The following is a 13,561-nucleotide window of genomic DNA, read 5'->3' as shown; positions in this document are numbered from 1 at the left end:
AAATCATTTTCTCTTCTTTTCCTTTTAATTAAATTCCCACTACAATTATCAAACTAACTTTTTAATAAAATATACCATTAGAATAACAGTACTATTTGAAACTTTATAGAGAGGAGAGTAAAAGAAAAGGGCAAGTGCTATTAATTTTATCTTACCACTACAGTACAAATAAAAATTTTATTTCTCTTTTAAATTCATAGTTGTCATTCATGAGTCGATCCTGATAAAAAGAATTCAAATGGCATAAAAAAGATGATGGCTACAACAGAAGTACTATCTGTAATAAATCATTTAAGCAAGATGATTTTGTGAAAAGAAAAAGAAAAAGAGAACTAAGAGAAGCGGGTGTAAAATGACTTAGGGAAAACTAAAGGGTAAATCGTTTTACGTACAAAACCATGGGTTTTCAGTTGACCAGTAAAATAACTTAATTTTCATTTTTCCAACCAAACACTAGAAATTGGAAATATGGAAAATGTTTTTCGGAAGCTGTTCTATAATCTATATGAAACAAATGAAACCTTAAAAATCAAGTTCAGTACTAAAATGACCTCTTCCGGAAAACGATAGGTCTACATTTCAGTACTATTTACGATGATAGTTATGGAAATTGATGTCTGAGTCCCAGATCTATTTTAACTTCCATGTGAAAGTCATCGGTTGTTGTGCTTGAATATTGCAGATTCCTCATCTCCATTACTTAGATCTTAGCTACTGCCTACCCAAAACCCACAACTGTTTCCTCCTCTATTTTCCCATCTTAGCTACCTTCAGTCCACAAAATAAACCCTTTCCATTACTTCACTCTTCGTCTTTTCCTCCCCTCTCATCATCTTCTGCTCCGCATTAGCTTGGTGTTTGTAACAACAGTTTCCTTATTATTATTTGAATCTGTTCCCCTCTCCTATTCTATCACTTACACTTGTTGCTTGACTTTTGAATCTACCTTTCCCCAGAAAAACATGGAAGTTATTACGGGCACCGCTAGCAACCTTGTTGCCGGAGTTGTGGGATACGTGTTCCAAAAAATTATACGTAATTTCAGCTATGTTTGCCGCTATAGAAGAATGGTTTCGGGTTTCGAGAAGAAAGTCGAGACGTTGAAAGACAAAAGAGACGGAGTGCTGCTAGATGTTGATGCTGCCCGAAAGAACGACGAGAATATATACCCCGAAGTCAACAGTTGGCTGGCGAAAGCCGATAAAATGATCGATTCAGAGTTGAAGGAAGTGAAGGGTCTTGAAGACGAAGCAAAGAACAAGTGTTTCATCAGCTTGTGCCCTAATTTCAAGGCTCGCTATCAGCTTAGCAAAAAAGCAGAAGAAGATGCCGGTGCCGTTGATGAACTCCTCCAGCAAGGCGGGTTTGACAAAGTATCATATCGGGATGTCCCGCAGCCCGTAGTGGTTGTGCCTCCCAAAGATTTTGATGACTTTGATTCAAGAAAATTGGTGTTTAACAAGATCATGGAGGCGGTGAAAGATCCTAATCTCAACATTATAGGGGTCTACGGAATGCCCGGTGTTGGCAAGACCACGCTTGTCAAAGAAGTTATTAGACAAGTCAAAGAAGATAAGTTATTCGACTCGGTGGTTATGGCTGTTGTGACTCATACTGCTGACATCAAGAAAATTCAAGACCAAATTGCAGATGAGTTGGGATTGACATTTAAGGAGCAGAGTATGAGTGGAAGAGCAAGTCGGTTGTGCCAAAGGTTGAAGAAAGAGAAGAAGATTTTTGTTGTTTTAGATGACATTTGGGCAAAGTTAGACCTGATGGAAGTGGGGATTCCTTTCGGAGATGAGCATGAGGGATGCACCATGTTGCTGACGTCTAGAGATCTTAATGTTTTGTCCAAGGATATGGATGCTAAAATGAGGTATTCAATCGGAGTTTTAGAACATGAAGAAGCTTGGGAGTTCTTCAAGAAGATTGCAGGGGACGGTGTTGAAAGTTCTGACTTGTTACCTATAGCAACTGAGGTAGCTAAAAAATGTGGCGGTCTACCAATCGCCATAAGAACACTTGCAACGTCTTTGAGAAATGAACCTCCATTTGTATGGGAGGATGCTTTGCGACAACTAAACCGACCGTCATCGAGCAACTTCATAGAAGAATCGGCAGCTGCATATTCAAGTATACAGTGGAGTTATGATCGTTTACAAAGTGAGGAGCATAAACAGATTTTCTTACTTTGCGGTCTAATGGGTCGTAATGTTTTCTTTGAAGGGTTGCTTCTGTTTGCAATGGGGTTAGGGCTATTTCATGGTGTCAACACAGTTGAAGAAACACGAAACAGACTGTTGACAGTGGTGAATCATCTCAAAGCTTCTTGTTTGTTACTTGATGGTTATAACAATCTACATGTTGATATGCATGATCTTATTTGCGATGCAGCCAAGTCAATTGCTGCCAACCACGTGTTTGTTTTAAGAGACGGAGATGTTTTGAATGATTGGCCAGATGACGAAACGATGAAAGAGTGTGACAAAATACTTTTGGCGTGTCCTAGTACCAACAAGCTTCCTGATCAGCTGAAATGCCCCAAACTTACTTTTTTAGGTATGGGTAGCAAGGATCGTTTGATGAAAATACCAGAAAACTTTTTTAAGGAAATGAAAAATCTCAAAGTCCTAATTTTGTCTGACATGAATTTACCGTTCTTGCCTTCATCAATTTCCTTGCTGCCAAACCTTCGAACATTATTCTTGAATGATTGTGCGTTGGGAGACATTGCCCTCATCGGAGAGCTCAAGAATCTGGAAATTCTTAGCTTTGACGGTTCTGATATTGAAATGCTACCGGAGGAAATAGGACAACTGACTAAGCTAAAGTGGTTAGATTTAACTGATTGTTCCAAACTCAAAAGAATCCCACCTGGTGTCTTCTGCAAATTGTCTAGATTAGAAGAACTGTATGTGGATGACTGTTTTGTTGGATGGGGAGCAGAGGGAAACTCCAGTCAGGAAAGCAATTGTAGTGTTGCTGAGTTAAATGCTTTGTCATGTTTAACTACTTTAGAAATTCATTTCCCTAATGCCAAGATTATTCCCAAAGGCTTCTCCTTTGAAAAGTTGCGAAGATACATTATTTTAATCGGAGAAGCATCGGTTTGGGATTGGGATTGGGGCTGGGTTCGTGAATACTCCAGAACCCTAAAGCTTAGCCTACAGACAAGCATTAGGTTTCTTAATAATGGAGTCAAAGTTTTATTGAAGAAGGCTGAAAATTTATATGTAGATGAAGTGAAAGGTGTGGAGATTTTGCTACATGAATCAGAAGTTGGGGATTATTTTCAACAGTTGAAGAATCTGCATATCCAGAATGGTGCAATGATCCAATATATCCTTAAAGATAATGGGGATGTCCACAAAATTGAATCTCAACTAGAGACTTTGACACTCCAGGACCTACCAAAGCTCATTAGCTTTTGCTCTGAAAATGAAGGTTCCACTTCCATATCTCCACAGGGAACATTAACCCTTTTTAACCAAAAGGTATGTGATATTTTTTTCTACTTTTTTTTTAATTTAATTTTTATCTCAACCACTCTTTTTCAACTAAAACTCAAATTAGTTTTAGCTATGCCCTCTTTATTTCACATCTATAAGCTCTTATTCAAAAAATATAAAAAATGAAAATATTAAAATTTAACAAACTAAAATAAGTCATAAATTTTCTTAAAATTTATCCACGTGAGCAGTAGAGTACATGCATACTTCTAGGCAAACTGTCACCTAAATGTTATTCAAATGTCAATAGTTCAGTTGAAATTTTTCTTTCAAAACAAAACAATCTAACTAAAATTTAAAGATTTAGGGTAAAATTGATAAATAAAAAAAGTAATAATAAAATGGCTAAACATTAGTGCTGAATTTATCTTTATACCTTTCTTATAAAATAGCTTTTGTGTATATATATACCATAAAAGAAAACATTTGGTCACTCATTCACAACCTTTGAAAAAAAAATAAAACTTAAAAAAGAATAGATTTGCTAACTAAACAAGTACATGTGTGCAGACACTGTTTCCTAAGTTGAAGGATTTGATACTATGCTCAATTAGCATCGAAAGAATATGGCTTCCCCAAGTGTTTTGTTCAACTCGAAATTTGACAAAACTGATTATTAAGGGTTGCACCAACTTAAAATATGTCTTATCTGACTCCAAGGTTGAATATCTCCAACGGCTCGAATACTTGGAAATAAGTGAATGCAAGTGTATACAGGAGATAATATCAACAGAGAATATAATCAAAGAAGCATTCAGAAATAGGTATCTAATCCGCTTCCCTCGATTAAACACCCTCAAATTAAAAGGACTTCAAAAACTCATCGGATTTTGCCATGACGATTACAATGTTGAATTCACAACCTTGAAGATTCTTGAGATAGAAAGCTGTCCAAAATTGAAGGGATTCATCCACAATTCTAAGAGTAAAGAAATCCCTATAGATGAAGTCTTTTTCAACAATAAGGTACCATTCTCAACGCAATGACTTTTTTTTTCTCCCTTTTCTTCTGTCGTTATATTTAAATCATTTAATCATTGCATTCATTGACATGAACAATTCATTTTAGGTTACTTTTCCTAATCTGGAAAAAATCACAATCACCCATTTGAGGAACGCAAAGAGGATATGGCATAACAAACTTCATACAAATTCCTTTTCTATGTTAAAAGAGTTGACTGTTAAGGAATGTGATGGGTTGTTGAACATCTTTCCATCTTTTCTTTTAGGGGTTTTTCAAAGATTGCAGAAATTAATAGTGATTGATTGTGCAAGTGTTTCAATTCCAAGTACAAGGGTTAGAAATTGAAAAAACGTATGTGGTAGGCAGTCAATTAAGGGAATTGAATCTCGTTCGCCTACCAAGGTTGAAGCATGTTTGGACCAAGTATCACAAAGGAAATATTTCATTTGAAAGCCTACAACAAGTACGCATTCAGGAATGTTGGAACTTGAAAACTTTGTTTCCATTTTCAATTGCTAAAGGTCTTCAGCAACTTGAAAGCCTTTTTATTGAAAGTTGTGGGTTGGAGGAGATTGTTTCAAAGAATGTTGAAGGATCAGACGAACAGGAAATTTGGTTTCCATTTAATAAGTTGTCCTTCCTTATGCTTTGGAATCTACCATACCTAACATGTTTCTACCCAGGAATGCATAGAACAACATGGTCTGCATTAAAGCAATTGAGGATGTCTGGGTGTAGGAGGATTAAGATATTTGGGCAAGAAGAATCCCAAATGCAACATTCACTTTTCCTCATTGAAAACGTATGAACTGCCACACTTTTTTAGCAATGTTTATAAATTGTATTTAAATCATTTGGTACATCTAAACTAATACATCATATTATTCATTTAAAAATGTAAAATAACTACAATAATCATCGAATCCATATTTTTCCCTATCAAACCCATAATCTATAACTGTTCTAATTTTATTTTAGTAACAAATTCTTTGTTACTCTTTACCTAAACATAAATTCTATTGCATTTTTCATTAAAAAAAAATCTAACGTGCATATTCTTAATATAGAAATTAAAACTAAAATACATATAATTTCAAACTATTGATTTTATCGTTCGGGCTTATGTTATGTGTTATAGCTAGTCTTTTGTGTTATGTGTTTCTATTTAAATGAATTCTAAATCTAATACTCTATGATACTCATTGTTCTTACTTGTTGCTTCTTAGGTTATCCCCCAATTGGAGGAGGTTTCATTTACTGGCGATTGTATTAAGATGATAAGTGATGGCCAGTATGAGTCCAACTTATTTTGCAATATAAAATTTCTTCGGATTTCTTCCTACTCTGATGTATCAGTTGTTTTCCTCAGTTCTTTTCTTAGAAGGTTTTACAATTTGGAAAGTCTTAGGCTAGGTTCTTGCAATTTTAAAGAGCTAGCTTCTTTCGAAATTGATGCATGTGAAGATCAAGACATGATCATCACGATTCCAAAAGTCAAAAAGTTGAGATTGGATGTGGTTAACAACATAAGACATCTATGGAAGCAAGACTCCCCACTTGGCCCTATTTGTGCGAGTCTCGAATGTCTTGAAGTTCGGAAATGTGGCAATTTGATTAATTCAAGATTAGATTTTTCATTTTCTGAAAATCTTACAACTTTAGACGTCTCCGAATGCGATGAGATGTTAGAGCTGATAACATCTTCCAAAGCCCAAAGTTTGGCGTGCCTTGTTACAATGAGGATAAGAGAATGTGAAAGGATGAGAGAAGTAGTTGCAAGCGACGGGGATGAAACATCATACGAGATTGTTTTCAGAGCGCTGAAACGTTTGGAGCTTCATTGTTTACAAAGCCTCACGAGCTTTTGTTCAAGGAATTACACCTTAAGGTTTCCTTCCTTAGAACAAGTTACTTTGAGCCAGTGCCCTAGAATGAAGAACTTCAATCAAGGAGAGCTAAAAACACCAAATCTGCAAAAGGTACAGTTAACAGAAACAGATTTTAGGGGACGTTGGGCTGGTGACCTAAATGCCACCGTGGAGCAATTATACCAAGAGCAGGTACTGATTTTAAAATTAATTGAAATATATATATATATATATATACACATATTTAATTATGATTTGTGTAATTTATTTTCAAAATAGCATTGTGGGGACCTTGTTAAATATGTTCGTATGAAACTTCGACTTTTTTGTATGTTGCTTCTTAGGTTGGATACCGTGGTCTAAAGCATTTGAAGTTGTCAGAGTTTCCGGAGCTGGTAGACATATGGAGTAGAAATCCTCAAGAAATGTTGGATTTTACAACTCTTGAATTTCTGGAGTTTTGTGATTCCAACAGTTTGAGATACATTTTTAACCTCTCAATGGCCTTTGGCCTGAGGCAACTTCGGCAAATGGAAATCAAGAGATGTAGTAATTTGGAACAAGTCGTCAAAGAAGAGGGTCCAATTACAATGGTTGAGGAAGCAATAATAGATAGTAGCAAGATTATTAGCATATTCCCTCGTCTACAATTCATTATAGTGGAGTCTTGCCCAGATATGACAAGCTTTTACATGGGAAGTAAAGGTCTTGAATGTCCATTCTTGGTTGAAATTAAGATAGTTGATTGTTCAAACATGACTACTTTTGTTTGCACATTTTCGAGAGATGAAGATAAAGAAGTAATAATTGGCGACGAAGTTGATAATGTTGCTGCAATTTTCTCTGACGAGGTTAGTTTTCTTTTAATGAATCTTGATTTATACATTTAAGTCATATGGCTAGTCAAGACTCATGAGTTATATCTTTATTCCTCTCTAATGTCATCTACAGTCCACAGCAACTTGAAGAATGAACCAACAATAAAGCTAGGAATTAGCAAAAAAATATTTATCTATTTTCTTAAAGCAAAGGTTTTGTGTCCTTTTAATTTTAAATATTTTCTACTATTATTAAAACAATATATTTGAAAGAGTATTATTCTTTATTAAATTTTCTCTTCAAATTACTGAAGAACAATGTTGAATAGTAAATTAAATTAGAAATTAAAAAATTGTGGAAGAATTAATTAAATAATAAAATTGAAATTATATAAAATCATTTCCATTTCTTTTTCCTTTCTAAACCAACAAAACCAGCTAACATTAATAGCAAATTCTATTATGAAAGCTACCCTTATTAGAGGGAGTTTATGGGTCATACATTATGTGCCCTTCCTGTATTTTGAATATATTGTTTTATTTCAAAAATTTTTGTTTGAATTGTCAAATAATTAAATTCAAAATTTTGAATTAATAATTAATTATAATAATTAAAAATGAATTATATAAAATTAAATACATAAAATCATGTGAAATGCATGTAATATTAAAAATTAGTGTGTGTATTTGTAAGTTACATACAGAAAAGTCAACTGAATATAATTTTATATTAACTTCATTTAAGTTCTTCTCAAATGATCAATGATTCTAATTGTCTTAATTATATGATTTGCAGATGCCTTCACCTAAGCATTGATGAGCTAACATTTTGTATAGTTTATTTCTAATTGTAATTAGCTCTTTCTATCGTTATGCAGGTTGCTTTTCCTAGCTTGGAGAGAATCACAATCTCCCATTTGAGGAACGCAAAGAGGATATGGCATAACAAACTTCATAAGAATTCATTTTCTATGCTAAAATAGTTGACTGTTAAAGAATGTGATGTGTTGTTGAACATCTTTTCACCTTTTTTTTGGGGGGTTTTCCAAAGATTGGAGAAACTAGTAGTGATTGATTGTGCTTCACTAGAAGAAGTGTTTCAATTCCAAGTGCAAGGGTTAGATACTGAAGAAACGGATGTGGTAGATTGTCAACTAAGAGAAGTGAATCTTGTTCGCCTACCAAGGTTGAAGCATGTTTGGACCAAGTATCACAAAGGAAATATTTCATTTGAAAGTCTACGACAAGTATGCATTCTGGAATGTTGGAGCTTGAAAGCTTTGTTTCCATTTTCAATTGCCAATGGTCTTCAACAACTTGAAACACTTATTATTGAAAGGTGTGGGTTGGAGGAGATTGTTTAAAAGAATGTTGAAGGATCAGACGAGCAGGAAATTTGGTTTGAATTTAATCAATTGTCCTTCCTTATGCTTTGGTATCTACCATACCTAACATGTTTCTACTCAGGAATGCATAGAACAACATGGTCTACATTAAAGAAATTGAGGATGTCTGGGTGTGGGAGGATTAAGATATTTGGGCATGAAGAATCCCAAATCCAACATTCACTTTTCCTCATTGAAAAGGTATGAACTGCCGCACCATTTTAGCAAAATTTATAAATTGTATGTAAATCATTTATTACATCTTAACTAATACATCCAATTATTTATTTGAAAATCTAAAAGATCTAAAATAATCATTGAATCTAAATTTTTCGCCATCTAACCGATAATCTCTAACTGTTGTAAATTTTATTTTAGTAACAAATTCTTTGCAACTCTTTACCTAAATATAAATTCTATTGCATTTTTCAGAATAAAAATCTAACATGCATATTTTAATATAGAAATTAAAACTACAAATACATATAATTTCAAACTATTGATTTTATCGTTCGGGCTTATGTTATGTGTTATAGCTAGTCTTTTGTGTTATGTGTTTCTATTTAAATGAATTCTAAATCTAATACTCTATGATACTCATTGTTCTTACTTGTTGCTTCTTAGGTTATCCCCCAATTGGAGGAGGTTTCATTTACTGGCGATTGTATTAAGATGATAAGTGATGGCCAGTATGAGTCCAACTTATTTTGCAATATAAAATTTCTTCGGATTTCTTCCTACTCTGATGTATCAGTTGTTTTCCTCAGTTCTTTTCTTAGAAGGTTTTACAATTTGGAAAGTCTTAAGCTAGGTTCTTGCAATTTTAAAGAGCTAGCTTCTTTCGAAATTGATGCATGTGAAGATCAAGACATGATCATCACGATTCCAAAAGTCAAAAAGTTGAGATTGGATGTGGTTAACAACATAAGACATCTATGGAAGCAAGACTCCCCACTTGGCCGTATTTGTGCGAGTCTTGAATGTCTTGAAGTTTGGAAATGTAGCAATTTGATTAATTTAGGATTAGATTTTTCATTTTCTGAAAATCTTACAACTTTAGATGTCTGCAAATGCGATGAGATGTTAGAGTTGATAACATCTTCCAAAGCCCGAAGTTTGGCGGGCCTTGTGACAATGAAGATAAGAGAATGTGAAAGGATGAGAGAAGTAGTTGCAAGCGACGGGGATGAAACATCATACGAGATTATTTTCAGAGCACTGAAACATTTGGAGCTTCATCGTTTACAAAGCCTCATGAGCTTTTGTTCAAGGAATTACACCTTAAGGTTTCCTTCCTTGGAACAAGTTACTTTGAGCCAGTGCCCTAGAATGAAGAACTTCAATCAAGGAGAGCTAACAACACCAAAACTGCAAAAAGTGCAGTTAACACAAACAGATTTTAGGGGACGTTGGGCTGGTGACCTTAATGCCACTGTGGAGCAATTATACCAAGAGCAGGTACTGATTTAAAAATTAATTGAAAGATATATATTTACATTTAAATATGATTTGTGTAATTTATTTTCACAATAGCATTGTGGGGCCTTTGTTAAATATGTTGGTATGAAAGTTCGACTTTTTTATATGTTGCTTCTTAGGTTGGATACCGTGGTCTAAAGCGTTTGAAGTTGTCAGAGTTTCCGGAGCTGGTAGACATATGGAGTAGAAATCCTCAAGAAATGTTGGATTTTACAACTCTTGAATTTCTGGAGGTTTGTGATTCCAACAATTTGAGATACATTTTTAACCTCTCAATAGCCTTTGGCCTGGGGCAACTCCGGCAAATGGAAATCAAGAGATGCGGTAATTTGGAACAAGTCATCAAAGAAGAGGGTCCAATTACAATGGTTAAAGAAGCAATAACAGATGGTAGCAAGATTATTAGCATATTCCCTCGTCTACAATCCATCATAGTGGAGTCTTGCCAAGACATGACATGCTTTTACATGGGAAGTAAAGTTCTTGAATGTCCATCCTTGGTTGAAATTAAGATAGTTGATTGTTCAAACATGACTACTTTTGTTTGCACATTTTCAAGAGATGAAGATAAAGAAGTGATAATTGGTGACGAAGTTGATAATGTTGCTGCAATTTTCTCCAACAAGGTTAGTTTTGCTTTTAATGAATCCTCATTTATAGATTTAAGTCATATGGCTAGTCAAGACTTATGAGCTATATCTTTATTCCTCTCTAATGTCATCTACAGTCCATAGCAACTTCAAGAATGAAACAACAATAAAGCTAGGAGTTAGAAAAATTATTTATCTATTTTCTTAAAGAAAAGATTTCGAGTCTTTTTAATTTTAAATATTTTCTGCTATTATTAAAACAATATATTTGAAAGAGTATTATTCTTTATTAAACTTTGTCTCCAGATTATTGAAGATCAATGTTTAATAGTAAATTGAATAAAAATTGTGGAAGAATTAATTAAATAATAAAATTGAAATTATTCAAAACCATTTTCATTTCTTTTTCCTTTCTAAACCAACAAAACCAGCTAGCATATTTGCATATATGTTTAAATATGTTTGAAAAAGCCTATCACTTTGAAAAAATACATATCCCATTAATAGCAAATTCTGTTATGAAAGCTACCCTTATTAGAAGGAGTTTACGGGTCATACAATAGGTGCCCTTCTTGTATTTTGAACATATTGTTTTATTTCCAAAAAAATTCTTATTATGTTTGAATTGTCAAATAATTAAATTCAAAAATTTGAATAAAGAATTAATTATAATAATTAAAAATGCATTATATAAAAATTAAATATATAAAATCATGTGCAATACATGTGATATTAAAATTAGTGTGTGTATTTGTAAGTAGTTACATACAAAAAGTCAAGTGAAGATAATTTTATATTAAATTCATTTAGGTTCTTCTCATACGACCAATGATTTCAATTGTCTTAATTATATGATTTATAGATGCCTTCACCTAAGCATCCATGTGGTAACATTTTATATAATTTATTTCTAATTGTAATTATCTCTTTGTATCATTATGCAGGTTGCTTTTCCTAATTTGGAGAAAATCACAATCTCCCATTTGAGGAACGCAAAGAAGATATGGCATAGCAAACTTCATAAGAATTCATTTTTTATGCTAAAAGAGTTGACTGTTAAGGAATGCGATGTGTTGTTGAACATCTTTCCACCTCTTCTTTTGGGAGTTTTCTAAAGATTGGAGAAACTAATAGTGATTGATTGTGCTTCACTAGAAGAAGTGTTTCAACTCCAAGTGCAAGGGTTAGATATTCAACAAACGTATGTGGTAGACAATCAATTAAGAGAATTGAATCTTGTTTGCCTACCAAGGTTGAAGCATGTTTGGACCAAGTATCACAAAGGAAATATTTCATTTGAAAGTCTACAACAAGTATGCATTCGAGAATGTTGGAGCTTGAAAACTTTGTTTCCATTTTCAATTGCCAAAGGTCTTCAGCAACTTGAAACACTTATTATTGAAAGGTGTGGGTTGGGGGAGATTGTTTCAAAGAATGTTGAAGGATCAGACGAACAGAAAATTTGGTTTGAATTTGATCAGTTGTCCTTCCTTATGCTTTGTTATCTACCATACCTAACATGCTTCTACCTAGGAATGCATAGAACAACATGTTCTACATTAAAGCAATTGAGGATGGCTGGGTGTGGGAGGATTAAGATATTTGGGCATGAAGAATCCCAAATCCAACATTCACTTTTCCTCTTTGAAAAGGTATGAACTGACACACCTTTTTCGCAATGTTTATAAATTGAATTTAAATCATTTAGTACATCTCAATTAATACATCCAATTATTCATTTGAAAATGTAAAAGAGCTAAAATAATCATTGAATCTAAATTTTTCGCCATCTAACCGATAATCTCTAACTGCTGTAAATTTTATTTTAGTAACAAATTCTTTGTAACTCTTTACCTAAATATAAATTCTATTGCATTTTCAGAATAAAAATCTAACATGCATATTTTTAATATAAAAATTAAAACTAGAAATACACATCACTTCAAACTATTGATTTCATCGTTCATTTATGGGCTTATATTATGTGTTATAGCTATTCTTTTGTGTTATGTGTTTCTATTTAGATGAATTCTAAATCTAATACCTTATGGTACTCATTGTTCTTACTTGTTGCTTCTTAGGTTATCCCCCAATTGGAGGAGGTTTCATTTACTGGTGGTTGTATTAAGATGATAAGTGATGGCCACTATGAGTCCGACTTATTCTGCAATATAAAATTTATTCGGATTTCTGTCTACTTTGATGTATCAGTTGTTTTCCTCGTTTCTGTCCTTAGAAGGTTTTAAAATTTGGACAGTCTTGAGCTAGGTTGTTGCAGTTTCAAAGAGCTAACTTCTTTCGAAAATGATGCATGTGAAGATAAAGACATGATCATCACGATTCCAAAAGTCAAGAACTTAAGATTGGATGTGGTTAATAACATAAGACATCTATGGAATCAAGACTCCTCGCTTGTGTTGAGCATTGGCCTGCAATGCAACATGTGGCCAGCAACTTTGCAAACAGACCAGCATTGGAGCAGAACCAAGTATAGCAGCAAGATTTGCAGCAAGATCTGTTCATTTTGATTATTTTGTTTCAATGTAACTTAGTTTAGTTACTTTGTAACTTGTTGTCAAAGTTAGTAGGATTTGTCTCTGATTTGAAGTTGATGTAGTAGCTGATATGTCAGCTTACTTGTTTTGTAATTCAAATTTGTATTAGTAAATTAGTGGGAGTAGTTAAATCATTAGGTAATAGTCATTTGACTTGAAAAACTTTGTATTTAGTCTTCATTATCAATGAATGAAGTGTGCTGCTGATTATTCATCCAAGTTTTTGCTCAAGTTCATTTTTCACTTTTGCTCTCGGTTTCATTTTAGTTCTTAAGCAAATTCATAGTTGTTTGTGTGTTGCTGCTGACTTTGTTCCAACAGCTTGGCCATATTTGTGCGAGTCTCGAATGTCTTGAAGTTCAGAAATGTGACAATTTGATTAATTTAGGA

General features: G+C 33.6%; 1 protein-coding gene and 1 long non-coding RNA gene across 2 annotated transcripts; both read left to right on the top strand.

Annotated features, from left to right (window-relative positions):
- The first annotated feature begins 225 nt into the window (after positions 1 to 225).
- On the top strand, positions 226 to 11,731 carry LOC108471400 (disease resistance protein At4g27190-like). The gene is made up of 6 exons (XM_017773025.2): positions 226 to 3,497; positions 5,703 to 6,536; positions 6,689 to 7,195; positions 9,172 to 10,005; positions 10,146 to 10,652; positions 11,561 to 11,731. The coding sequence occupies exons 1-6, from the start codon at positions 963 to 965 to the stop codon at positions 11,729 to 11,731; spliced, it is 5,388 nt and encodes a 1,795-aa protein (XP_017628514.2). The 5' UTR covers positions 226 to 962.
- Positions 11,732 to 12,194: 463 nt separating this feature from the next.
- On the top strand, positions 12,195 to 13,385 carry LOC128284090 (uncharacterized). Its single transcript, XR_008274403.1, has 2 exons — positions 12,195 to 12,268; positions 12,698 to 13,385. It is a non-coding gene; the product is annotated as an uncharacterized LOC128284090 (long non-coding RNA).
- Positions 13,386 to 13,561: the final 176 nt, after the last annotated feature.

Source organism: Gossypium arboreum, chromosome 11 (genome assembly GCF_025698485.1).
Source record: "Gossypium arboreum isolate Shixiya-1 chromosome 11, ASM2569848v2, whole genome shotgun sequence".
NCBI classification, from domain to species: Eukaryota; Viridiplantae; Streptophyta; class Magnoliopsida; order Malvales; family Malvaceae; genus Gossypium; species Gossypium arboreum.
The sequence above is the reverse complement of the archived record's forward strand: the minus strand, read 5'-3'. Positions and strand labels throughout refer to the sequence as shown.

Excerpts from the sequence above, each read along its gene's own strand:
- LOC108471400 (XM_017773025.2), top strand. The coding sequence starts at position 963 with ATGGAAGTTATTACGGGCACCGCTAGCAACCTTGTTGCCGGAGTTGTG. Across the intron at positions 6,537-6,688 it reads AGCAATTATACCAAGAGCAG|GTTGGATACCGTGGTCTAAA; the intron begins GTACTGATTTTA and ends GTTGCTTCTTAG. Across the intron at positions 10,653-11,560 it reads CTGCAATTTTCTCCAACAAG|GTTGCTTTTCCTAATTTGGA; the intron begins GTTAGTTTTGCT and ends ATCATTATGCAG.